Source organism: Hirundo rustica, chromosome 8, assembly GCF_015227805.2.
Source record: "Hirundo rustica isolate bHirRus1 chromosome 8, bHirRus1.pri.v3, whole genome shotgun sequence".
NCBI classification, from domain to species: Eukaryota; Metazoa; Chordata; class Aves; order Passeriformes; family Hirundinidae; genus Hirundo; species Hirundo rustica.
This window is the reverse complement of record NC_053457.1, coordinates 34,604,729-34,629,876: the sequence shown is the minus strand read 5'-3', so window position 1 is coordinate 34,629,876 and position 25,148 is coordinate 34,604,729. Positions and strand designations below refer to the sequence as shown.

General features: G+C 44.1%; 1 protein-coding gene and 1 long non-coding RNA gene across 2 annotated transcripts in view; one reads left to right on the top strand and one right to left on the bottom strand.

Annotated features, from left to right (window-relative positions):
- Positions 1 to 22,135, bottom strand: part of MGMT (O-6-methylguanine-DNA methyltransferase) — a 138,895-nt gene extending 116,760 nt beyond the window's left edge. Inside the window, exons 1-3 of the mRNA XM_040071227.2 lie at positions 22,085 to 22,135; positions 13,630 to 13,673; positions 1,931 to 2,070 (exon numbers count right to left, since the gene is read on the bottom strand). Of these exons, the coding sequence (XP_039927161.1) occupies positions 1,931 to 2,070; positions 13,630 to 13,653 (164 nt within the window). The 5' untranslated portion in view covers positions 13,654 to 13,673; positions 22,085 to 22,135. The remainder of the gene's footprint in view (positions 1 to 1,930; positions 2,071 to 13,629; positions 13,674 to 22,084) is intronic.
- An 80-nt stretch (positions 22,136 to 22,215) lies between these two features.
- On the top strand, positions 22,216 to 24,716 carry LOC120756228 (uncharacterized). The gene is made up of 2 exons (XR_005702069.2): positions 22,216 to 23,010; positions 24,484 to 24,716. It is a non-coding gene; the product is annotated as an uncharacterized LOC120756228 (long non-coding RNA).
- Positions 24,717 to 25,148: the final 432 nt, after the last annotated feature.

The following is a 25,148-nucleotide window of genomic DNA, read 5'->3' as shown; positions in this document are numbered from 1 at the left end:
GACAGGGGTCCATTAAAATCAATTTTTATGTTTCGTATGTTTTTTTTTTTTCCACCCAATGTTCTTGCCATGGCGTTTATTAGCCAGTTAGGAGAAACACCAGGCACTGCTTTGTTTTTATTTTACTCTGTCGAAAATAATGAGGCCAGATTTAACAACTATTCACTAGCGATGAGTAGAAGAGATTAAATGTTATACTTCAGCACAAACATTTACAGATGGCTTTAAAATTTTTAGAACTTTATCAGTGCTAAAGACAAAAGGAAGTCCCACCTTTCTTCTTCAGATTTAAATTCTTAAAGCAATCGTAAAAATACTCTTCTTGCCTTTAACTTCAGAATTATTCCGGAGTGGTAGACCCTCTAATGTAACAATTTTTGCACATAAATCATGAAGCCTGTGAGGTTAAGAGCTACCAAGATGCCACTAATGCCTCAAGATGAAGTGAAGTCAGCTCACCAAAGAAAAAAGTGAAGCTCTGGAATGGGTGAAAATTAAAATTTAGGAGAAGGATCTAAACTGTCCAACTTCTGCTGAAGAACAAGAGCATGAGAACCTTCAACCAGCGAACTTGGCCACGCTACAGGTGAGCAAACCAGATGTCCTGGTAAAACAGAACCAGATTTTATTACCAGATGTTCTGGTAGAAGAGCAGCACCCATCCCTTAAATGGCTCTGAGAGCCCCCAAATCTTTTTCCTACTCTTATTCCACTCACTCACTGACATTTGCCCTTCACAGGGGGAAGACACTCATCCCCTGGGTTGCTCTCCAGGCAGATTTCGCTCGGCAGCAAAGCCAAGTTTCAACTTTATCCTAAATACCCATTTATTTCCATTCCTCGTCAGCAGAAATCCAGCACTTAAACCAGAATGTGAAGAAAATGGAGCAGTTATTTCCATATCACTGGGGTTGGCAAAACTGTGAAATCCAAAGGCTTCAGAGTTTCCGTATGGGAGGCAAAATCATACTTCAACCAGAACACACATTATGCTCCATATTCCTGGTCAATTTTACACCCATTTCAGTTACAAGGAGAATAAATCAGGAAAACAGGCATCCTACAAACCCATGGAGAATTTCAGAAGCAAACACACCATGAGAAAAAGACAACGTGGAGAAAAGAAGCCAAACCTGCTTGAGGCTTGTCAGTGGGAGCATCGAAGTAGTGGAATGTGGAAAAGTGGAATTTAATTACCAAACCCAGCAGAAAGACCAGTCTTAGAGAAGTCTGAGAAAGCCTAAGAAGTCTTGATTTTGGCAGAGAAGTTTGGCATAGAAACCCAGCATCTAACTCTGAATAAATTCAAGGTTCCTTCTAAAAATGTCCCTGAACATTTCCTCACAAATAAGGGAAAAAACCCAAGATCTGGACAGGACAGATGGACTCCAGCAGACTGAACACAGCTTACAACAAACAGCAAAATGCACTGATGGCTCCTCAGCCAGGCCCGGATTTGAGAGATCATCTCCTCTCCACGTGGGATCTATTCCAGACTCCAGAAGACGTTGCATCTCTGGAAAAAACAACTAAAGCCCTCACAAGTACTACACAGTAATTAAAAGGATCATCAGTCCCGCTTCAACCTGTTGGAGCAGAGATCTATATATATAAATATAAAAACAGATGTAGGTCTGCCAGGTTTGTGAGGTGTGCAAAGAGATTTTACCCTCAGTGACATTTATACGTGTGCCAAAAATTAAGGGAGGCAGGAGATTCTTTCAAAACTTACACTAAAACCACTTGCAGTTTAAAATGTTTGATAATATTTTTGAGGCAGCGGAGGAATTGATGCATTTTGGAGTCCTTAAGGGCACAAGAGCCTCCCCCCAGTACGATCAGCAAAAACAAGAGTGCTCTCAGATCCTCTGGGCAATCTCATTCCTCCAGCACGAACACAGGCACAGGATCAATAGGACAGGAAACTCACCCGCTCGGCAGCACGCTCATTTTGGGAAGTTTTATTTCGTGTACGCCCCTTTCACACCCCGATATCTCGATCTTCCCCACGGGGCTCAGCAGAACCACGTGCTTCTCCTTGCATGGAGATCCTCCCCACTTGGAATTCACCTGTTCAAGGGAATAAAATCCTCTTTAACTGCAGGAATTTTCACCAAGGACCAGGTTTGAGTAGTTTTCAAAAGCAATTTGAAAAAAAAGTGAGAAAACAGGGAATTTCAAGTTTCCTCAACTACCGCTTTCACTTTCAAAATTCCAGCTTAAAATGATCCATCCTCAGAAGTCAGCACCTAAATCAAAGCCTCAAAAAAACCCCATTAACTAGCAGCATAGTGATCTTCATAAAAATGTGAAACAGCAGCAGTTTCATGGCTGGTTTATCAGCTAAAATCCGATGTGTTGTGACACTTATTTAAAACAGGATTGTTGTGACAACAAAGTAGATTCAGTGGTTTAGAGCAGCAGTGTTATGCAAATAACAGCTGGAACACAAATAGAATATGTCTGCTGGAAAAGAAAACATATGAAAGAATCAATCATTCCTTAGGAAAAGAAGCATATTTTTATTCCCATTGTTACCAGTCTGGTTTTACGATTACTGATAGGATGCAGTTGGAAACAGCTGCCAAGTATTTCTCAATATTGGACGAGACCAACAATAACAGACTTGTCAAATTCATCTTGGCTAAAGAAACCACCTCCGTCTGGATGTGTGAGCTGTGCTCACAGCTTGGTTTGTACCATCCCTGCAGGAGGACAGGACAGAAGGACAGAACACCACCAGCGTGACCCCTGCAGTCACCCAGACACCAAACCTTGGCTCCAGACCACAGCCAGGGCAAAACAGCCTGAGCTCCAAAGAGCTCAACTCACGTGAAACTGGGAAAAAAGTGAACAGCCGAGACACTGCGAGGCAGCACAAGGTAATTTCATCAGCAAACACGGAATAAAAGGCTCCTACAACTGTTTGGGATGGAAGAGATCTTAAAAAACACTTATTTCCACACCTTCCGCTGTCCCAGGCTGCTCCAAGCCCTGTTCATCCTGGCCTTGGGCACTGCCAGGGATTCAGGAACAGCCACAGCTGCTCTGGGCACCCTGTGCCAGGGCCTGCCCACCCTCCCAGGGAACAATTCCTGCCCAAAATCCCACCCAACCCTGCACACTTCCCTCTGGGAAGCCATTCCCTGTGTCCTGCCCCTCCAGGTGCAGGACCCTGCACTTGACCTGCTGAACTTTGTGAGGTTTCCTGCACCACTGAGAGACCAAGTAATTTCTTGGATTTATTTTATTTACTTCCCTGTGTTCAAGGCTGGATGGGGCTTGGAGCAAACTGGTGCAGTGGGAGGTGTCCCTGCCCATGGCAGGGGATGGGATGAAATGAGATTTAAGATTCCCTCCAACCCAAACCATTCTGGGACTCCATGAATGACAGCGCAGGGGTGCAGCAGGAAGGTCCGTGCAGGGCGACTTACAGCTGCCCACTGCTCACAGCTGTACAGTAATTAGTTGTTTTCCAAACAAGAGAATCTTTTCAAATCCCATTGTTAAGTGCTGTGGAATGAAGTCACATCTGTGAGTAATACAATCAGTGTGAGAGGGCAGAGAAACCATCGAGCTGACGGCTTTGCGTAACTAGAGCAAAAGCAAACCCAAACCCCAGATTTTTGGGAAGCTCTTTCGCAATTCCTCCACTGCAGACACGCAGCAATCAGAGCAACCCCACTCAGCCTGGAGAAGTCCAGGAACTGCAGGTTCACTGTGGTTTATTTACATTGACTGCAACCCCAATTGCTAAATAATCAAAAGTTTGGTGGCATCACAAAGAAGCTCCTTTCCAACCAACTTTTCCCATGTTCCTTCTCCCTCCTCGAGCACATGGGAGAACTTCCTTGGAGCGGCATGTCATTGCAGAAGCCAGCAAACGAGCAGTACGAGTTTACACATGTGGCAAACCAGCAGACATTCTTCATATTTATTGGTGTGACAGCCCTGAACCAGATGCACTGAACCTCACCCCATGTGCCCCGGGATCAGCTTTTCCACCAGAACAAAACCCAGGATGCAGGGAGCAGCAGAGAACTATCAATAACCCTCGGAGCTCTCTCCAAGTTGAACTAAGCTTTATAGATGAAACCATGAGTGACTGCAACTCCTGTCTGCAGCCTTGTTTATCCTATTCATCGGGCAGCGACGTTTAGGAGGTTTATTTTTATAAAAGAATGAAGCTGCAGGACATCGATCCACATCCATATGCAGCTGGGTTGGGATGCTCCAGGGTGAAGGACACTGACAGATGTACAATGCAGATTGTCCAGATAATAACTCTGTTATTTAGGCTGGATAGGAGGAGAAATTTCCTCACAGAAAGGGTTGTGAAGCACTGGAACAGGCCGGCAAGGGAAGTGGTGGAGTCACCATCCCTGGAAGTGTCCCAAAAACACATGGATGTGGCACTTCAGGACGTGGTTCAGTGGTGAACACGGTGCTGGTGCTGGCTGGACACCTCCCCTGGATCCCGGCAGTGCCCAAGGCCAGGTTGGACATTGGGCTGGGAGCAGCCTGGGACAGTGGGAGGTGTCGCTGCCATGGCAGGGGTGGCACTGGTTGGGATTTGGGGTCCTTCCAACCCAAACCACTCGTGATTTACGAAAATCTGGAGGAATTCTGATCAGCTCCTGCATCACCTCCACCTTCATTCTCCCCTTCCACTGCAACACCTACAGACCTGTGTCAAAATACCTTGTAATTTTGATATTAGGTAGGAAAAAAGGTGATTTTTAGAGAGGAAACATCTCCTGCCATCCTCTGGAGTTTTCCCAAAGAAACAAAACCGTAGGTGTGACATTTGTAAGTTTACCTCACCAGACCGCTAAATACAGCAAACTGGAAGACTGCAATTTTATTTAAATTTGCATTAAGCAGCTTTCACACTACAGTAAATAATTCAAGTATTTCTATGTTCTGTTGCTCCTAACACCTCCAAAACCTTCACTGGATATTGGCCTGCTATCCTAGAACCCAACTCATATCTGTAATGATAAACAGAGAAATAAAAAAAGCTTTAATTTTTTAAAATATATTTATTATTTGTTTCTATATATTTATTTTGTATTTATCAAATACTTATATTTATTTATTTTATATATATATATATATTTTATTCTCAAGATTTCTCAGAGAAATCCTATGCATCAACAAGGCTTAAAAAAAAAAAAAAAAAAAAAAAAAATCTTTTTCCATGCTCCATGTTCTCCCAGAAAACATTTTGTCTTTTCCAGAAAAGTCCAGAGAGCAAACCCTGTTTTTCCTTTCAGTACTATGGAGAACTGAATCCTTCCCATCAGAGCCCTATCTCTGATGGATCTCCCCTCCACAGGTTTTTCCATTTCCTTCACTCTGCTTTTATAATATAAACCCACCACACCAATATCAAAATATTAACAATAATCCCCTCTGCATCTGATTTCACAGGGGATTTCCATTAGGCTACAGCATGGAAGTCCTCACAAATTTTTTCTTTTCCCCTCAAAATATTTCTGAGAATCAAGGCAAAAATAACATATTCAGCTGGCAAATGGAATGTGGCCTCACACATCCTGCAATTGGATTTTTTTAAACCAAGAGAGGCCTGCATTAATCAGGGAGATGTCCCAGTTCCTCCAAGAAAGGAGTCTCTTGATCCTTTTCAGATTAACGAAGTGTTAATTGAGCCACGAGTGATGGAAATACAACCAGCAGCAGGAAATTGCATTGCAATTCTTTCCCCTATTTCCCTTGCCTTCTCTCAGACCCCAAAATGATCCAGTTTCCACCGTTTCTAGCCAAGCCAGTGCTGCACGTTTGGAAATGCTCTGTTTAGTTCTTCCACAGCACAGAAGTCACCTCTGTGAAAATGAAGGACCCACCCAGGTGCCACAGGAGGTTTTCCACACGACCTTGCTCCCACGCTGGGCTAGGAGGGAACCACGCGCTGCCTCCAAACACTAAAAACTACTGTCAGAGGACCCCAAACTGCACCAATCACTGGAATTCGAACCCAGAAAATCTGAGTTTCTGAATCTGCCTGCAGGTGATTCCCTTGGAGGGTTGATACCCATCCCACCAGAGGTGTGACCAAGCACCACCTTGTTCATTTACTCCCCGTTCTCCGTAAATTTATCCTAAAAAAACTCAATCACTTCCCATTCTCCATAAATTTATCCTAAAAACTCCACCGAAGTCCTGACACTTGCATCAACAATCGAGCTACAATTCACAAACACCTGCCCTGTGTTGATGGTGCCATAGAGTATCACCAAAAAAGCAGTTCCAGACATTTGCTGAGTTGGAGGATGATCAATAAATGCCAGGGAAGCTGCTTCTTCATCTCAATTACAGGAAAAAAACCACCAGTCCTGAACTCTGAGAGAGTCCTTCTTCTGAGTATCTCAAACCTGCTTGCTATTGATTCCAGTTTTGAATTAAAATTCAATCAAAGTTTCAAATATTGGATTTAAATTTAAGGGGAATACATCAGAGTTTGGCAATTTGCTCCTTCATTTCAGTCACCCTTCCTGATGCAGTACGTTTGCACCCTTCTCCTAACAAAATCCTTATCAAATCCCATCAGCCAAAGCAAAAATCCATCATAAACCAATGTTTGCAAATTGATTTCATGTCAAAAAGCTTCTGCCACTGATGAGGTTGCCCAGTACCAGTGGGCCACCCATCCAAGGATTTCAGTGAATTACAGTTCTCTCAACATCTCCTTAATAGTTTAAAACTTCCTGTATTTGTTTTACTGGGTTCTGCCTGTTTATTTCAAAGGAAACAATCCATTGTACGTTAAGAATATGGGAAAAGATATTAATAGTAAAGGTAATGCATTTCTGCACATACAGTGCAGGGTGGAGGGTGATTTTCCAACCTTATGGGGTTTGTCTTGAGGAAAAAGCCATTTTTTAGTGTTTCAAGGCAAAGAAAGATTTAAGAGCTGTGAATAGAAGACAGGATCCATGCAATCAGAACAATCTAAAAATCTACTCCTGTTAATATCTTGATTAATCACCTATATTTCCACCTTACAAAAGCTACTGTTCCAAGAGAACTAAGAGTTTATGTGCTACAAATAATTTTACTACAGGGAAGAAAGAAGGAAAGAGTTTGTTGGATGTTTCACACCAAAAGCAGTTTAATACATTGGAATACTAGTATCACTTTGCTATACTGTAATAAAAGTTAAGAGAGAATGAGAAACATTTGATTCTCAGTCTTTCTGCTTATTATGAAAAGTGACTTCTTTCCAAGCTAAAAATACAAACTTTCCTGAAAGCTGCTTCCTCCTCGTGACAAAAAAAGAGTCCAAAGATTTCCAGCTAAATAGAATGGTGTGATCTCCGAAGAAATGCAAAGCTGTGGCTGCCCCTGGATCCCTGGCAGTGCCCAAGGCCAGGTTGGACATTGGGGCTGGAGCAGCCTGGGACAGTGGAAGGTGTCCCTGCCATGGCTGGGGTGGGATTTGAGGTCTTTTCCAACCCAAACAAGTCTGGGATTCTGTGACAAGGATGCCCTGATCCAAACACACCCCTGAAGCTTTGATGTCTTTATCCGGACAGTTGAAGATGTGAGCAAGTTGTCCTGAAAGCCAGGAAGCTCCTTGTCCAAAAAACCATGGGATGGCTGCAGCCCTCTGCAACCCACAGGGAACTCTGACCAACATCCCTCATTACTCAATGGAAAAATCACTTCTGAAGCAGGTAAGGCACAATTCCAGCATCGCTACACTCACACTTCACTCACAGCATCCTCCAAAGAATTGGAAAACTGTTGGTCCAAAGAAAGCCAAGTGCCTCACAGGTTTTAAATTAAGGCAAATGCAGATTTTTGAGGCAAAGAAGGTGTTTCAGTCATTGCTAAAACCCAAGAATAAAGCCTTGAAACAGAACAATCCTCTCAGTATCTAATCTGATGTAATTCTGTCAATGCATCCTGCTAAAAAATAAAATAACTTTTAAAATTACCTTTTATGTTCTAAAATACAAGTCCTTTATGTCCTGCAGCAGGTTCCTGTGAACCAAACATTCCCTGACCTGGACACAAGACACCTCTTCCCCCTCCACAATCACTGTCTCTGCTGGGTGTGTTTCTCCTTCCGACAGCATCCAAAACAAACTTCCAGCTTTCCAGAAAAAAAGCGCTGGAGTTCCAGGTCCATGGACTCCTCTCCTTGCTCCAGGAACAATAAACACCCCCCCAGCTGAGCCTCTCAAACAAAAGCTGCACTGAAACCCTGCAGCGCTCTCCTGGTGTCTCACTGCTTTTCTGAGTAAATCTAACCCTGGTTAAGCCAAACCTGTAACTTCAGAGGGTACGAAAACAAAACCTCCTCATTTCCTGGCGCAGGGAGGTTTGGAAAGGAAATGTCAGACAGACTGGAAGCAAATCCAGGGTTAGTTTGGGGTGATGCAATTTCTTTACCTTCCCAAGAACTAATCCCATAAAAATGTGAAGGTACAGAATCAAGCTGCATATTCTGAACATATACAAATATACACTGGCATAAACACTCAAAATCAGTCCTCCCCTTCCCTCATCCGAAGGCCCACTTCACACAAGCCCCCGAAAAACCAGGATAGGCGCTCACACGGAGCAACATTTGCTTTCTACGGCATTTAAGAAGCCTTCGACGAGAGCAAACACGTAATTCTTTATTAAACAATCAAAGACAACAAAAGCAAGTTCCTGTTGTCCCATCGCATTATCCTACTAATCCTCTTTGGATGGCAACCAGAAGCCCCCGAAATGCCAAGCCAGGGAAGTCTCTTTCCAAGCAGTGGTCGCCTCTGGCTCTTTGGCTGTGCCTTCAGTCGCTGCTTTGGCAGACAGGAGCAATGACAAATTCCCAGCATCCAGGGCCGTCCCTGACTGCTTTATTCTGCTGGAGGAGCACTTTAATTGCCATAAACCCATTCTGACTCCTCTGGAAGGGGCAGGTGGGTCACTGCTCCTGCGCTCCAGACTCAACAAGCGCAGTTTTCAACTCCATCTGCCGCTCGCGCCAAGCCTGGGCTGGAGCTGGTATTGAACACCAGACCCCAGCGGGCTGTTTCAACAGGAATTCTGATGTATTGTTTCCTCCAGCACTCCTCCAAACCCAAGTAAACACATCCTGCATCTTTCCCCAGCTATTGCTTATACAGGAAATTTAAATGGGATGCGAGCACGGCAGCCACGTGGCACCACGGACACGGTAATAAACCACATATAAATACATCAGTTAGGATATTGATATCATGTGATATCAATAGCACAAAGCAAAGATTAACACTTGATGATCTCCGAGGCGTCTTCCAACGCAAACGATTCTCGGCTTCTACTTACACATAGCACAGTAGAATGACATTAAGTGCGGTGCTAATTAGTTTTAAAAATTACTGATCATGGTGGGGACATGGAGTTATTCAGGGCATCTCATCAAACTGGGGGCTGCCAAGAGATATTATAATTAATTAGATTTAAACTGGGTAAGAAATGGAGCATCAAGAGAAGGGAAAGTGGACAGGACAGTGCCAGACATTCCTGGAATAATCAGATTATGGCAACAAGGGTGCGCACCTGCAAATCCCACCAGGAACCAGCCCAAAAGCCACGTGTCCTGGTGTTACTTCCAAGGGCGGGGGGGGAAGCAAATTGTCCCTCTTACCTACCAAGGACCTACCGAAGGGATTAAGTCCCCCAGCTCCTCATTTTTGAAGCTGGAAATCCTATGGCAGAAGATTCAGTTAGAAGCACTACGAAGCAATGATACATTTTGTAGAGCTGTTCAATATTTTAACATTGTCAGAGGGAATAAAACACTAATTTTTTTTATACTTGTAATATATATTTATAAAATAATTAAGGAATTTGCTTCCAAACAATTAAAGAAACAAATATGCTAAAGAATCAAAAATGAAGAATCTTGTCTCTTAACAATTAGAGGGTCCCCCATAAAAACCTATTTTGTTGTTACTGTGTTGAGTTTCAACAAGCCCCTTTCAACTCAGGATATTCCACAACTCCATGAAATCTTATGCAAAGGAAAAGTCATGGTGCAGTAATCTCAATTTTCCAGATGTGTTCATCACTTCAAGAATTAAATTCAAGGTGTTAGCTACATATCTAATCATCTATATACAGTTATAATTCCCTCTGTGCTGTGTCCAGTTCGGGCTCCCAGGACAAGAAGGACACTGAGGGACTGGAGCATGTCTAGGGCAGGGAACAGAGCTGGGAAGGGGCTGGAGAATTCCTGAGGGAGCTGGGAAGGGCTGAGCCTGGAGAAAAGGAGGCTCAGGGGGAACCTTGTGGCTCTGCACAACCCCTGACAGGAGGGGACAGCCGGGGGGTCGGGCTCTGCTCCCAGGAACAGGGACAGGAGGAGAGGGAACGGCCTCAGCCTGGGCCAGGGGAGCTCAGGGGGGACAGCAGCAGGAATTTCCCCATGGAAAGGGAGCTCAGGGGGGACAGCAGCAGGAATTTCCCCATGGAAAGGGAGCTCAGGCACTGGAACTGCCCAGGGAGGTTTGGATCCCCATCCCTGGAGGTGTCCCAGGAATTCCTGGAGGTGGCACTCAGAGCTCTGGGGACAGGGTGGGTATGGGGCACAGGGGGACTCCATGGTCCTGGAGGGCTTTTTCCAACCCCAGGGATTCTGGGATTTGAGGATCTACTCCTTAAAAACCACCGAGGTGCTTGCTGTAAGTGTGTTCACACTCTCCTGTAAGAGGTTGCACTTTGAGGCTCAGAGAAATACAAAATTCACTGCCCACTGATACAAATGCACACACTGTGAGTCTGGGGTGCTCAGCTCTCACAGGCTCAGCCTGGATGTAAATACATGGCAACTACTCCAATACAGGAGGAAAGGAAAACAGATGAAATTTTAATCAAATGAGCCTTGTATCAGGTTCAGGGGAACTGAAAATGGGCTAAAAATGAAAAAAAAAAAAAAACCAACAAAAAACAACAGCAGAAGAATGACTTTAATATTGGGTAACATTTCAAGTTTTTATCACCTAAATCCACAAAATTCCTGATCTGCTCCTGCTCGTCTTTGCTGCAGAGCTGGAGTCAGGACCAGCTAAATAAAAGATAATGCAACTAGGCATAACACAATAAAAGATATTACCTTCCCAATGCATTATTGCTGCCAATTATAAGAATCACTTCAACTTAATTTCAAAGGCACAATCACCCTCAACTGTAACAGTCTCTTTTTTAAATTTCAAACAGTATTACATTAAGGCAATAACTCACCTTCCAGCTATAATATCAGTCTCCCTTATTGCAAAAATACATTTCATAAATACTTCTCATCGACAAGTCAAGCTAATTCAGGTTAATTTTATTGTATTTTGGTGCTATCTCGCATTTGTGCGCAATTACCTTTATCATTTTATTGCCGTGCCAGAAAGTAATCAGAACAATTATTTGAAAAAGGAGGGGTATAAATTCTAAATCACACTTGCTGGCATTTTTGATAAAATAGCAGCTTTATCTCAGGAAGTGGCAGGGACATGGGATAAATCATGCATCAGTCAAGTGTAGCTGACCCCCAAGTGCATTGCACAATATCAGGAGTGCTTCAAAAGAAACTTTCCCATATAATCCATCATTCTTTATAATACCAAAATAGCTCTACCTGAAGAGTAGGAGCTGGAGAATAATAACAAAATAAATCTAAGCAATATGAACAAAACCATTAATAGCGCTCCTTAAGCTGAAGGAGAGTCAGGAATCTGAGTTGTGTGTGAGGAAAGAATTTCACAGAAATTTTTGAAGCGAGCAGAGCAGCAAAATGTGCATTTGGAATGCACTAAAAACACAAAATACAGGGAAATAAATACACACAGAGGAGGTGTTGCGAAGATGCGTAAAAAATACGAGAGTATAGTCTTGGCACGCACACATCTGGATTTTCCTAGGGTTACCCATCCCTGTTTGAGTCAGGATAAGGGTTTCACTATGGACAGGGCAAAGCAGCTGAGTTAGTACGAGAACCCATTTACTAACTTCAACTTTAACCCATTTACTAACTTCATTTAACCCATTTAACCCATTTAACCCATTTACTAAGTTCAAATTTAACTGCAGGAAATCCAGTGAAGAACAGAACGACATTTAGAGTTTTCTAATGAAATACAAAAATCGCCGCATTGTTATAAGAACACCAACCTCCCCCCCAAATTCCTAAATATGGAGATATCCTGAGATTTGGTCACCCAGAGCCCAGCCACACCCAAACCCAAACCTCATCTCTGGTCACTGCAAGAACATCAGGGACGGAGTGGGGCACACAGCCAGTGATTATGGAAAATTCCCATGTCTGCCTGCTTTCCCAAACCATTTTTTCAGCAACCTCCTTAAAAACCGTTGAGCACATTGCACGGGCGATAATTGATTCCTGCAAATCCACGGCCAGGCACACGCTGGGTGTCACCCCAACGCGGGGCTGTGCAAAGTGATCACACGCTGAAAACAGCCCGAAAATCACCAATTACATCAGGACATAAATATTTAATATGCATCCAGAGCAGAGGGAAGTGTCTGCGCGGTCCCCACAGCGGAGTTGGAGTGTTTTACCTCAAACCTTCTGTCTTTCCCACATATCAAAAGAGGAAAACTCCCCTAACAGCTCAAAGCTGCACCTTTCAACTCCACGTGAGGGTAGGGGAAATGAAAAGGTTAGGTAATAAATTATTAGTTTCGTGTCACTTGCCAGCTATATCACACCTTACCTGCAAGGAAAGGGAACCAGGGATTCTCCCCACCAAGTATTTCTCTGCTAAAAGGTGTTTGCAACTGGCAGATGCATAAATGTAACTAAAGAGATGATGGTTCAAAAGGAAAAAGTGAAGCAAGAATTTATTTACCTGGATTTCTTCCTCAACCATTCCCTTTCAAAAAACAAAACGGATTTGCTTTTGTAGAAAAGAGGTAAAACAACACAAACAAGCAAAATACTCCTCTCCTAAGCCACATGACATTATGCAAAGCAGATTAAAACCACAAGAGATGCCACTATTAAGACATTTAGAGCAGTGATAGAAGTTGCCAACAGGAATAGTTAGAAGAGCAGGTGTGATTGTACCAGAAATGTTTTCCTAGAGGAGCATCACTAATGTTACAAAAATAGGTATTCCACACACAAAGAAAAAGGGTATTTGTGTCTTCAAAGTTCATTTCAACTATTTCAGGGAGACAGTTATAGACTAACAATGTGTTGCTGCCCCTCTTTCAGTAAATTGTCTGAATATTTGGATAAACATCCACGTTTCCCTATTTTGCTACAATGTCACTGACCTACGCTTACATCACCGAAGCATCAAGCCTCAAAATTAAGCCTGTTTTTCAGGGAGGTGTTTATTGCTAGGGAATGGAAACAGCAACAAAACTGAGAGAGTGCCTTTGTCCTGTTATTTATGCTCTGTGGCAGATGGATACGTGCTGGGGAAAGGTCCACTGATGCCTGTTACCAACCATGACAGAGCTACAGAGATTTACAATGCGGCATCAATCTTGTCAACTGGATTCCTAATCCTGACTGCTGGGCACTGGGGAAAAAACAAACTATGTTACGTGAACCCTTTTGTAATGCTGGACTTCCAGTGGACACCTCCAGGCAAAGGCATTCCACTGGAAACTTACTTTTGGAACGAGCCTCGATGCCATCGTGGAAGAAAAGGCTCCACCTGGAAGGAACAGAAAAAAAAAAGTAAAATCCCAGTTAGATTGTTAAATGTGAGTTCCACGGGGAGAACTGAATATCCAGAGTCTTCTACAACCACCCCTGTATCGTTTTTTTAAATGAGCTCCAAGTTTCAGCACATGGAATCTCCAAAGGGAGTCTGGTTTTTGACAAACAACACGGAATTTTAATGTTAAGTCACCCACTTGTCATGAGTCAAAGAAAAAAGTCAACAGATGGCACGCTGAAGAGTTCTTCCACAACAAGCACTGCGCAACTCTGATATCTGGAATAAGAGTGCCTCAAAAGATAAAAGTATTAATTGAATAATTTTTTACAGGCTGTCATGTACTTCTAAGCGACTGAGTAAAATGAAGAGCCTTTTGTGACTTAGGAAATGCCACGCTTTAAGGCATGAAAGTGATTTTAAAGCAAGCGATTGTGATATATTCTGGGTTTAAAAGCACAGATTTCACGCCACTGAGTACCTAAAACCTTTTAACTTCAATTATTATAATTCTAGCCTTTAACATTATTTATATAATTAAAACCCACAACTGTTTCCTTTTTGCCCTCCCCTCGAAAATAAAGGATAATTCCTATTTCTTTGGCATTTAGCTCCCCCTCTATGTTGTGGTTTTTTTTTTTTTTTTTTTAGTGCCACTCAGCCAAGACCACTCTATCTTTGAAAGATGTGGTATACTGTATTTTTTAAAATCAAGGAGATTATGTGCCAAAGCTCAGCTTCACAATCCTGACTCACAGCCAGCCTCGATGGGGACTGCTCCACTTAAATCAGGGAACTCACCACTCCATGGGCAGGGATAACTGTATCCACCTCAGGAATGGTAAATCTCCGAAAAATGAAATTCTGTGAACATCCCAGGCTTTCCAAGGCCTCTCCTTGAAGTCCAAGGCACTGACAGAACACATGGCCACTTCCCAGCTACTTAAAAGCCAACAGCAACATTTAATCCTAATATTGCATATTACTTAAAGTGTTTAAAATTAAGATGAATAATTAGTATTTTAACTATAGTAACAAGGCAGGCATTGCAAAGAGAACTCACTGCATTTTTAAATGCAGGTCAGGCAGATGAGCAATCTAATAGAACTCCTTAAAATATCTGTGATAGAGCTAAAAATAAAATAGTAATTTATTTCTCTCATCAGTTCAGAGCTGGGTCTTTCAAAGCACCCAGCAACGCTCAGGATTTTTAGATCTTCCTGAAGGGTAAAGCTGGAATTTTTGCCTGAACGATCAGATTTATCCAGAAGCTCATTTCAAACCCTGGTTGAACTCCATCTGCTCACCCAAGAAAGCTTTCCTTGGGTGGCCAGAACTTGGGTAAAACCGGTCGTGTCCAAACCACGGTGGTTAGCAGATTTCTGACAGCCAGATGGGGGAAACCCTACAAAACCCTTGGAAATTTCAAACCACCCCTCCAAAATGCACCTTAACCTCGCAAAGGCTGTCTTGGAGGAGGTCAGTACTTCACACGGAGCTGAAGGGTTCTCTTGAGGATGACTTCGAAGGCAATAAGCCAAAACCTCTTTGGAACAACACGCATCGACCAAATTCAGTGACACCACTTCCATGGTGCAGAAACGGAGACACCAGAACCCAAAGAACTGAAACCTTCAGCCAGAAATGGCTTCACCAAAATGGAAAATTCCCTCCTGTGTTTGCAGAGTTTGGATAGACTGAAAGGATTAATGAATGCTATGGAAAAAACAAATAGATCTAAGAGCTGCCAACAAAGACCATTGATATTCATCTCCAACTCTCCTGCCTCAGCTTCCCTTGGCCACTCCAGCAAGATGTTCCCAAGTTCCCCACAACCTCTGGTCCCACCCAGGGGCTGTGCTGAGGGAGCAGGATGCTCCCAAGACACCTGGAAGATGCACAAACACCTGCAGGGGCTGAACAGTGCAGGAAGCAAACACACCACAGCCCCACCCTGCGAGCATCCCAAACCTCTGGATACGTCAACAGGCCAAAAAGGTGAAGAAAAGTCAGAGCTGACACCAAAAATAGATCTTTGAAGGGCAGGAAATTCTCCAGCCATGTTTTGCTGATGATCTAGAACAGAAGTCCTCAGGCTTTGAGACACTTCCCTGTGTTTTTCCCCCCAGGACTGCAGCCTGACGAGTATGTGTGATGGCAGTAAGAACCTGGATTAATAAAAAGTATTTTTTCTCAGTTCATCAACTTTTAAACACTAAAGGAAGATTCTCCTTGAAGGATAAGTCCTTGGGACCCTCAACAGAACACTCTGGTTCAGCACTAAAATTAAAACCTAGCCATTACACCAAGTGACTGTACGAACAAAATTCCATACGAAAACATTTAAAGTACATTAGATTTTTGGTCAGGATGAAAGCCTGGAGAAAAAAAAATAAAAAAATCCAGCAATCTATTCTAATTGGGTTCCCATGGTAACTGTACAATTGGGTTTTTCAGTATAACATCCCAAAGGCCCAATGCACACTTGTAAAATATACTTCAAACAGCCGGAATTGTTTTTACATTACAGCACTCCCAGGAAGATCAATTACTATACATCCCCACCCTAACTATTAGTGGCAGGAGATGTTAACACTATTGGCCATATTAACATAAGTCATGTAAAAAACCCCACATATCACCATCATTATATAAAACTAATTACACACTTCAGATTCATCAAACACGTTCCGAGTAATAAACCAATAGCAGTCTTGTCACCAGATCATGTTTACTGAATGTAAGAAATCAACCCCAAATATATGCCAAAGCATTTTTGCTTCTCATATTGATCCCAAGGATAAACAGAATCAATCATTAATAATTACATTATAAGATGACCCAGAGGGTTAATCATATTCTTAGAAAGTCTCGCAGTGGAATCAAATATAATGGCACAAAAAGGCAACTGAAAAGCATTTAAATCCAGGGCCAGGTGCATTAACAATAATATAAAATAAAGTCCATTAAACTCGTGCAATCAGTGAAATAGTATTATTGGTATGTTTAAAAAAAAAATAATAAAACTAGCATGTTTTACTTCGCTGTGAGGGTGCCCAGGGCAGCTGTGGATGTCCCTGGATCCCTGGCAGTGCCCAAGGCCAGGTTGGACACTGGGGCTTGGCACAGCCTGATTTAGTGGAAGGTATGGGAACAGATGTTCTTTGGGGTCCCTTCCAACCCAAACTATTCTGGGATTCTATGATTTACTTTAAAAGCTTGTTTCAGCTGAAGCACTTTGCCTTGTTGGACCTCAATTTCACCTTCCTGAAGCACAACCCTGGACCCGGACCCAGAGTTTACTTCCATCCCACTGCCTAAACCTCCAGGTTAAAAGGGAATTATCATCCAGGCCCACTAAGCTGGATTCAAAACCAACTGATTCCTTTATATTTCAGGGAAAAAAAAAAAAAAAAAAAAAAAAACAAAAAAAAAAAAACACCACAAAAACAACCAAAACCAAAACCAACCAACCAACCAACCAAAAAACCCAGAAAAACCAAACCCAAACCAACAACTGTGGCCAGCCTGAATAAACTCCATCAACTATAAATCTCCAAATTTTCATGAAGCCAGCCAAGAACCAGAGGTATTTCTGGTGTCAATGGGAGACTATGCACAGGATTTCCTTTCCCCACACCCTCCCCACTGCACCTCTGCTCATCCTTAAACGCAGCAGAGCACCGTGCAGGGAATATGAACTTGTGGGAATTGTTTCTCCAGGCCGTGGGTGACAGCAGAAGCATCCTGTCTCCACCACCAGCCCAGGCTGCCAAAGCAGGCTCGTGCTGCCCGTGCACTGCCACACGCCGAACACTCATCTGCTGGTTTTATGATGTGAAACACAAAAATTAATCTTTTGACAGGGCCTTAAGTATACTTTAGGTGTTTATTAAAAAGTGTAACTAATTAACGGACCTTCTGCACACTTGAATGTACAAACAAGCCAAGATAAGAGCATTGTTTGCCTTGTGCTGGCTGACCTAAAGCACTCAGATAATTTCAGTTTTCCTGATGATGATTATGCAGCAGCAGCATTGACAAGACAGCGCTAATTCTTGCTATCTGCTAATGCAGGGTTACCTGGAGGGACCTAAATCTGCACGAGGAGCACAGAGATGGCAGGATTCACCCTGCCAAAAACAAAACAGCTCTGATCGTATTTTAATATATGTATTAAAATACTGATTGCATTAATTTGCACTAAAAGGTGGCATTTGTAGAAAAATGAAAACCCAAAATGCATCCATCAGATCAAAACTCAAATTATTATTTGTTCCCTGCTGCCATGCTGCTCAGGACTCCAGGCCTTTGGTCAATGCTGCTATTTTAATATTTAACTCCTATTTCACTCAAAAAGCAGAGAAGTCTGAACCTTTGTTTTAATGAACTTCTCTCTTCTTCTTTGCAGTTAAAGATGACTTGTTCAGGTATTTTTAATAACCTTCAGAACTTCTGCTGCACCAGTAAGAATTCCAGCTGCACATCCAAGTTTTACAATTAACTTGAGAAGATACTGAAGTTATCTGTATCACTTAATTTGGCCCAGTATGAATTGATACCCCTGAGAGCCACCAGGACACCGCAATTTAGCTCTGCAGATATAAAATAGTAAATAAGAAAATGACTCGAAAAAGGATTAGCAAAAAGCATCAAAATAGTGACGCATTCCAAATGACTTCTACAATTACTCAACTTCATTAAAATCCAAACCCACACAAGCTTTATTGGCATTCAATACATTTTAAGCAGTCGCCTGGACCACAAGCAGCTCGGTTTTAAAACTGCACTTTGCATTTTTGTTTAATACTTCAGCACAGGTTTGGTTTTACACTTTGGCTGTTCCTCCAGCTGTGTGTTACACTTCGTGCTGGCCCAAGCACACCTGTGCTGGGTGACATGTCAGAAATACTAAACTCAACAGGGTTTTTTTTCTTCCATTAGGAGGATTTTACCCATTATACCTCCAGATAAATTAGCACAATTACCAGTCAGTAACATTCCCAGCTAGCAGCAGAGGGAGGGAATTCAGGTCTGGAATTCTGCTGTAAGGACACCGAGCCTTTCACTTTTTAATTATAGCATTAATGAAGCTAAAGCTCCCAAACCCACCCCAAACACATGCTGGAACCTGTCACTACCTAAAAGATTCCAAACCTCCTCAAATTAAAACTTTATCCACCATTTTCCCATCAGTTACATTCTCCTCACCAGTCCAGATATCTTATGAACACTGGGTAAACGAGAGAATTGCACAATCCGTCAATAAAATAAACGTATTTTCAACTCCTGTCCAGATGACTCAAGTTGTCAGTAAAAACTGCCACCAGCGCTGCGCTTGCAGAAAAATGTCCATAAATGCATTATTGCGACTGGCAGATCGATGTCCATAATAAAAACAAATAGAGTTAACAAGTGCTGGCTCCTCCGAGTTATGCCACGGCTGGGATGTGCATCCAGCTCCCCTGACAACTTCTGGGAATGGGCACTGCCAGCTCGACAGACAGGGAGCATCCTGATGCAGGAAATCTCTGCAGTGTTTGAGGGAATATTAATGCCTGCAGGATGGATTTACAAGTCCCATGCGCTCGGAATTTGAGCTCCTGCTCAGAAGGCTGAACCCCGGTGCCATCGTCATACCGGGATGGAATTGTTCCCTGTGAGGGTGTTGAGGCCCTGGCACAGGGTGCCCAGAGCAGCTGTGGCTGCCCCTGGATCCCTGGCAGTGCCCAAGGCCAGGTTGGACACTGGGGCTGGAGCAGCCTGGGACAGTGGGAGGTGTCCCTGCCATGGCAGGGGTGGCACTGGGTGGGATTTAAGGTCCCTCTCAACCCAAACCACTCTCTGATGCTGTTCTGTGAACTATAAAATAACAACTCACAAGCAGAAAGGCTTTTTCTTTCAGAAATTAAGCATAATTTACATCAGCTGCGTCTCAGGTAGAACAGCTGACTGGTCTGGAGGCTCCTGTTTAATTCTGACACCCCAACAGACCTGGACTTCCAATTTGCTCCTGTGAAGTTCTTCCAGCACCAATGCCTGAACAATCACCCTGCTGAGAACACCCTGCAGCCCCCACAGCTGAGGATGCCACCAGAGGTGGAGGACAAGGAAATTACGTGCTGGCAGACCTGCCAGCACCCTGAGGGTTAATTCACAGGCATCAGCTGTCCTCATCCTCCAAAATCCTTGTTGTATAGGAAATAAAACCACTCCAAACCCAGCCATCCATGTCTTTGACATGCTCTCCTTTGGATTTTTGGCATTACTGCTTCTTCAAGGCGTTTCCCCTGTCACCAGTCAGTTCAACCAGAACTGCTCAGGTACAGCCTTTCCACCATACCCACACTTCCCATATGAAACTTGCTGCTTTTCCTGCACAATTCCTTAACTCAGCCATTCAGAGCAGCCCCAGAAACCCTCCCAAAGGGCAGCAGCTTCTCCTCCAGGCCCTGATCCCCTCAGTGATGCCGTGAACTGACAATCCTCTGCATAGGTGAGGCATTAAACAGTGGCGACAAGTTAATTACAGAGTTATCAGGAGCTAAAGCAGCCACAGGAACGCAAGTTGCACCCTAACTACAAGTTCCCTACAGAGCTTCTGTTCACCTGCTGGAGTAATCGGTGTAATGAACTTGTCATGGGCCAGAATGCAGATAGGAATTGCTAAAGCCACCTCACAAGTTCACACAGCCACAACTTTTTCCTGCTGAAACCTGGAGGTTCGGGTAGAATTGTCCATATTTGGAACGTTTCTGTTTGAAAATGAAGCAAACAAAACTTGCTATGAAAAAATTACGTCACAAACTGACAACATTTCCAAGAAAATGATGCTTTTAGGCATTTCCTGCACTGGAGGGGTGGGTTTTGCCCCAGAAAGAATAAGCCCACATCCCCAACTTTAGTCCTCAGTGCATCAAGGAGACAGGCAGCGCTTGGAGGCCAAAACTTTCAGCAGGTTCACAAGGGAATTCTGTCATTCCAACTGAGCCCTCCAGATGATGACCCCTGTGCAGGGTGAGCATAAGCCTGAACACAAAAGGTACCTGAAAAATGACTGTCACAGCACCTGTGTAATGCCCCAGTGTATAAAACTGAGATTTTTCCAAAGTGGAACACTGCAGAGAATACACCTCACCATTTAGTAAGAGCTCCACTCCACAAAAATAAGATACACACCACCAAAAACAAGGTTTATTTGGGAGGGGCAAATAAATTAAATAGCTCTTAACATTTACCGAGCTTTAAAAGCTGCATGCAGTTACATTATTGCAGTTATATTAAAACACCTGCAGAGCTTGGCTTTTCTGTCAGTGGTGAAAGGATATTTTTACCTTAATAATAATTTGCTATGTATTAGGGAGTGGGTAAGGCTGTGAGGTAATGCCTTGAGAGGCTGAACCTGGAACAGAGACTAGACAGAGCTAAGAGAATAAAGAAGGTATTTATTAACAGGCCTTAAAGGATTCACTTTGGGCAGTACAAGAGCCTGGCCAGGGCTAACCTAAGATAGACTCAAAATGATAACCAAATGGACAATGAGTCACGAGGTCTCACACTTTTATAAATTTTGATCCATTTGCATATCGGGGTTAACTGTCTAATTGTAACTCCAGGTTATGAAGTCCCATCCTTCTTGTTTTCTCTCTTCAGTCCATCATTCATACTTTTTGGGCCTGGAGCTTGTAATGGTTGTCCTTGGTCTCAAGCAGGAAAAGGATTTGGTTTGCCTCCCTGCCCTGGAGGAGAGCTGACTGACACTGAATGTGAGGCTCAGAGCTGCACCCCTGGGCCGCACAGAATCTGAAAAATAAGAAATCTCAAACTTAAGGCATCACAGGGACCACAGCGGGCCATGAGGTCCCAGCAGCGCCATCCCCGAGCACATTGCACAGGACGGCGCTCAGGGAATTCCGCAATATTCCCAGCGAGGGAAACTCTAAAACCATTCTGGGCAGGCTTTTAAGCAATTATTTCGGTGCGAGTTTATCTGCTCGCAGCACGTCCAGCGGCACTGCCGCCCCACCGCCGCTGCACCCACAGCCGCGCCCCCCGGGGGCCCGGGATCGCCCCAGGGAGCGATCCGGCCCTTCCCGCAGCAACTAACTGGGGCAGTTCCACGGAAACCTGGCGTGTCCCCACCACGCTGCCATCCATCCCTCCACCCCAGCACTGTCGCAAGGAAAAGCAGCACGTTTGAGGAGGCCGGGCTCCCCCTCAGCCGCACACCCGGCGGGTTTGCGCTGCCCCGGCTCTGAGGGGGGCTGAGCCTGCCCCGCTCCCCACAGCACCGCTCACCCCACCCGCCTGCCCACCCTCCGGGCCGCTCCCTGCCTCTCTCTCCCCCTGCCTGTCCTGTCCCTGGAGCTCTGTGGCCGTCCCTGGATGGCCCCGGCACCTGCCCGTACCCGAGGATGGCCGCGGCCGCTCCGCACAGGCCGCGCTGCCGGGGCGGGGCCGCGGCCGCCCGGAAGCCGTAGCCGGGCGGGGAAAGGGAAGGGGCAGAGCCGGGGACTTCCAGGGGGCTCCGGGAGAGATCCGGGGAGAGCCCGGGCCTTGCTCCCCGCTCGTGTGGCCGCAGCGGAGCCTGGGCCTTGCTCCCCGCTTGTGTGGCCGCAGCGGAGCCCGAGCATCGCCGCCGGTGGAGCAGCCCGGGCTGCGGGCCGGGCCACACGCGTGGGAAAAACCGCGGAGTTCTGTAAAAATCCACCCAAAACAGCGATGTGTGCGCAATGACGCGGCTGGGGGAGCGGAGAAAGCTTCAGGGAGAGCTCAGAGCCCCTTCCAGGGCCTAAAGGGGATTCAGGAGAGCTGGAGAGGGACCGAGGACAAGGGATGGAGGGACAGGACACAGGGAATGGCTTTAAACTGACAGTGGGGAGATTTAGATGGGATTTGGGAAGGAATTCCTGGTTGGAAGGGTGGGCAGGGGCTGGGCTGGAATTCCCAGAGCAACTGTGGCTGCCCCTGGATCCCCGACAGTGCCCAAGGCCAGGTTGGACATTGGGGCTTGGAGCAGCCTGGGACAGTGGGAGGTGTCCCTGCCATGGCAGGGGTAGAACTGGATCAGCTTTAAGGTCCTTTCCAACTCTTAGCGATTCCGTGATTCTATAAAAATCAAAGGCACCTTTGCACTGACTTCATAGACAACAGATTTATCCCCCTGGTTTAACTATTTGTATTCATTTTCTACCAGTGGAAGGTGTCCCTGTCGTGGCAGGGGTGGCACTGGACGGGATTTAAGGTCCCTCCAACCCAAACCATTCTGAGATTTTGACATTTGCGAAGTTGGGGACAGAGAATTAGGAGCCAAATGTAGAAGGAGAAGCATTTGGTAAGTACAATTCCTAAAAGGAGCCATGGAGAAGGTAAAAAGGAGTGGAATGCCAGAGGAAAGTGAGCTTGCAGTGGGGTTTATTTGAGGTAATAAAACACAAAAGAACAGGATACGAAACGCCTGTTTGCAGCAAGAAACCACTAATTTTCAAGCTGGAGAATCTTTCAGAGTCCCAATCTGAATTACGTCAGCAAAAATTTTATGAGTTTCTCTATATGATTCAGGAACTATCACAAAATGGAGGAATCAGTGTGGAAAGGATCAGAACTATAATTAAAAATCATTGCAAAATTCAGTAAATCCTTTTACTCATAGGAAAAATGTCTAAATAAATGCAGAACTAACAGCATTGTGGTAGTGCCTGTGTGTTAAGTCTGATTCTAAAAGAAATATAAAATATGGTCCAAAGTGCAGAAGGTTCCCCAATACAATTGAAAATAGTTGTACTGGAGCATCTGACATTTACTGATGAGAAAATTAAGCTTTTCCCTAGTTCTAATGAAGCTTGGATTAATGGTCAATTAAAAGGTGCTGCCCACTGCATGTCCATACAAAGGCAGTGGCTTATGAGAGGTTGATCCTCTCTAAATAATAATAAAAAATCAAGCTCTGTACTGGATGGGATGCCCTAGAAATTTAGAAAGTTATTCTAAAGTGGCTGGAATATTTTCTTTGTCCTGATATCCTTGTCAGAAAAGTAGCCAGTTCCTGAAACTTTATTATACGCGGAAACCTCCCGAAAATACATATTAATCTTCTCTGCCTCCCTCCCAAGGTGATCTCCTTATTGCCTGGAGCATGGAAATTGATTATCTTTAATATGATTTTAGTTTGCATTATAACAGCCTTGAATAGGGAATGTAAAATATCCAGACTTTCTTAAATCCTACCATCCTGGGCTTTGGCAGGGGATCCACAAGTTGTGTGTTTGCACTATAAAGGAAAGTTTCTCTGTGCTGTTTCAAACTTTGCTGCACTGGAACTTGATTAAGTGTCACATATTCCTGTTTATAAATGAGGTGGAAAAGGTGCTTCTGACCAATGTTCTCCCTGCCCTCAGAATTATGAAAATCTTATTCAAATTTTTGACCCTTCTGCCGGCCAAATTTGGTTCCTTGTCACCTCAAGTATCATTTCAACCACTGAACTTTGGGATTTCCAGTCCTTTAACTGTAAGGGACTGTGCCTTGTTAGATGTGTCTAATTTTCTCCCTAGAAGAATTCCAGCATTCAGTGATGACACATCCAGTCTAGTTCACTGATACAATAGCTTGTAAAAGCTGATCCTTTTAAGAAGGTACAAAATTTCTAGAATGCTTTTCAAGTCACGTCCAACAACTTTGTTTTTCATTGCAGGCATTTTCTCTCGGTTTTTATTTTACCTAAGTCCACTGCTTATAAGGCATTGCATTTCCTTTCAGTTCTTTGCTTTATTTGTTATTAATTGCTCATTTAATGTGGCATTTTCAGGGACAGGATGGTATTTCCCCAGGACTGGAACATCTGTCTGCAGTTGTCTTCCAGCACCAAGCACGTGAATTTGCATCCAAGTAAACTGGGGCTTAAACCGACACGTGAACTTTGCGGTCAAAGATTATGATGGGGTGGGATGGAAAAACTGAAAAGGAAGGGTTTTATTAAATGCCTTGAGATGTCAATTCACAACTGTTTCAGCCTGGATTAAATTCCTTGTTAAGGACTAACCTCTGGAAGCGTCTCCTTTCTGCAACATCTGCTGTGGAGGAGAGACTTGGGCACTGGAGCTGGAAGGGCCCTCTCGCCAGGCAGAGAGACAAACAGATGGAGCCTGGGGAAGATGCAGGATTGAAAACCACGGTGATTTGGACTTCACTTGTAGATCCGTAATTTCCCCCTGGGGAAAATTGTCAGATTGGAGCAGAGGCATAAAATATTTCTGCCTGTGTGTGTGCTTTACTGAGTCAGAGCCTGGCCTGGAGCACTTCCTCTGCTCCTCCGGCCTCTCTTCAGCTGCAGAGAGCCCCAGCAATGTCACCTGGTGTGAGTTCACTTCAACCAGTAAATAAAGCTTGCCTTTCACAGCTAGAATCACCAGGAAAAACTAAAAAAAAACCCCAAAAAAAGGGAAAGCAGGCTGAATGAAACCAGAAACTGTG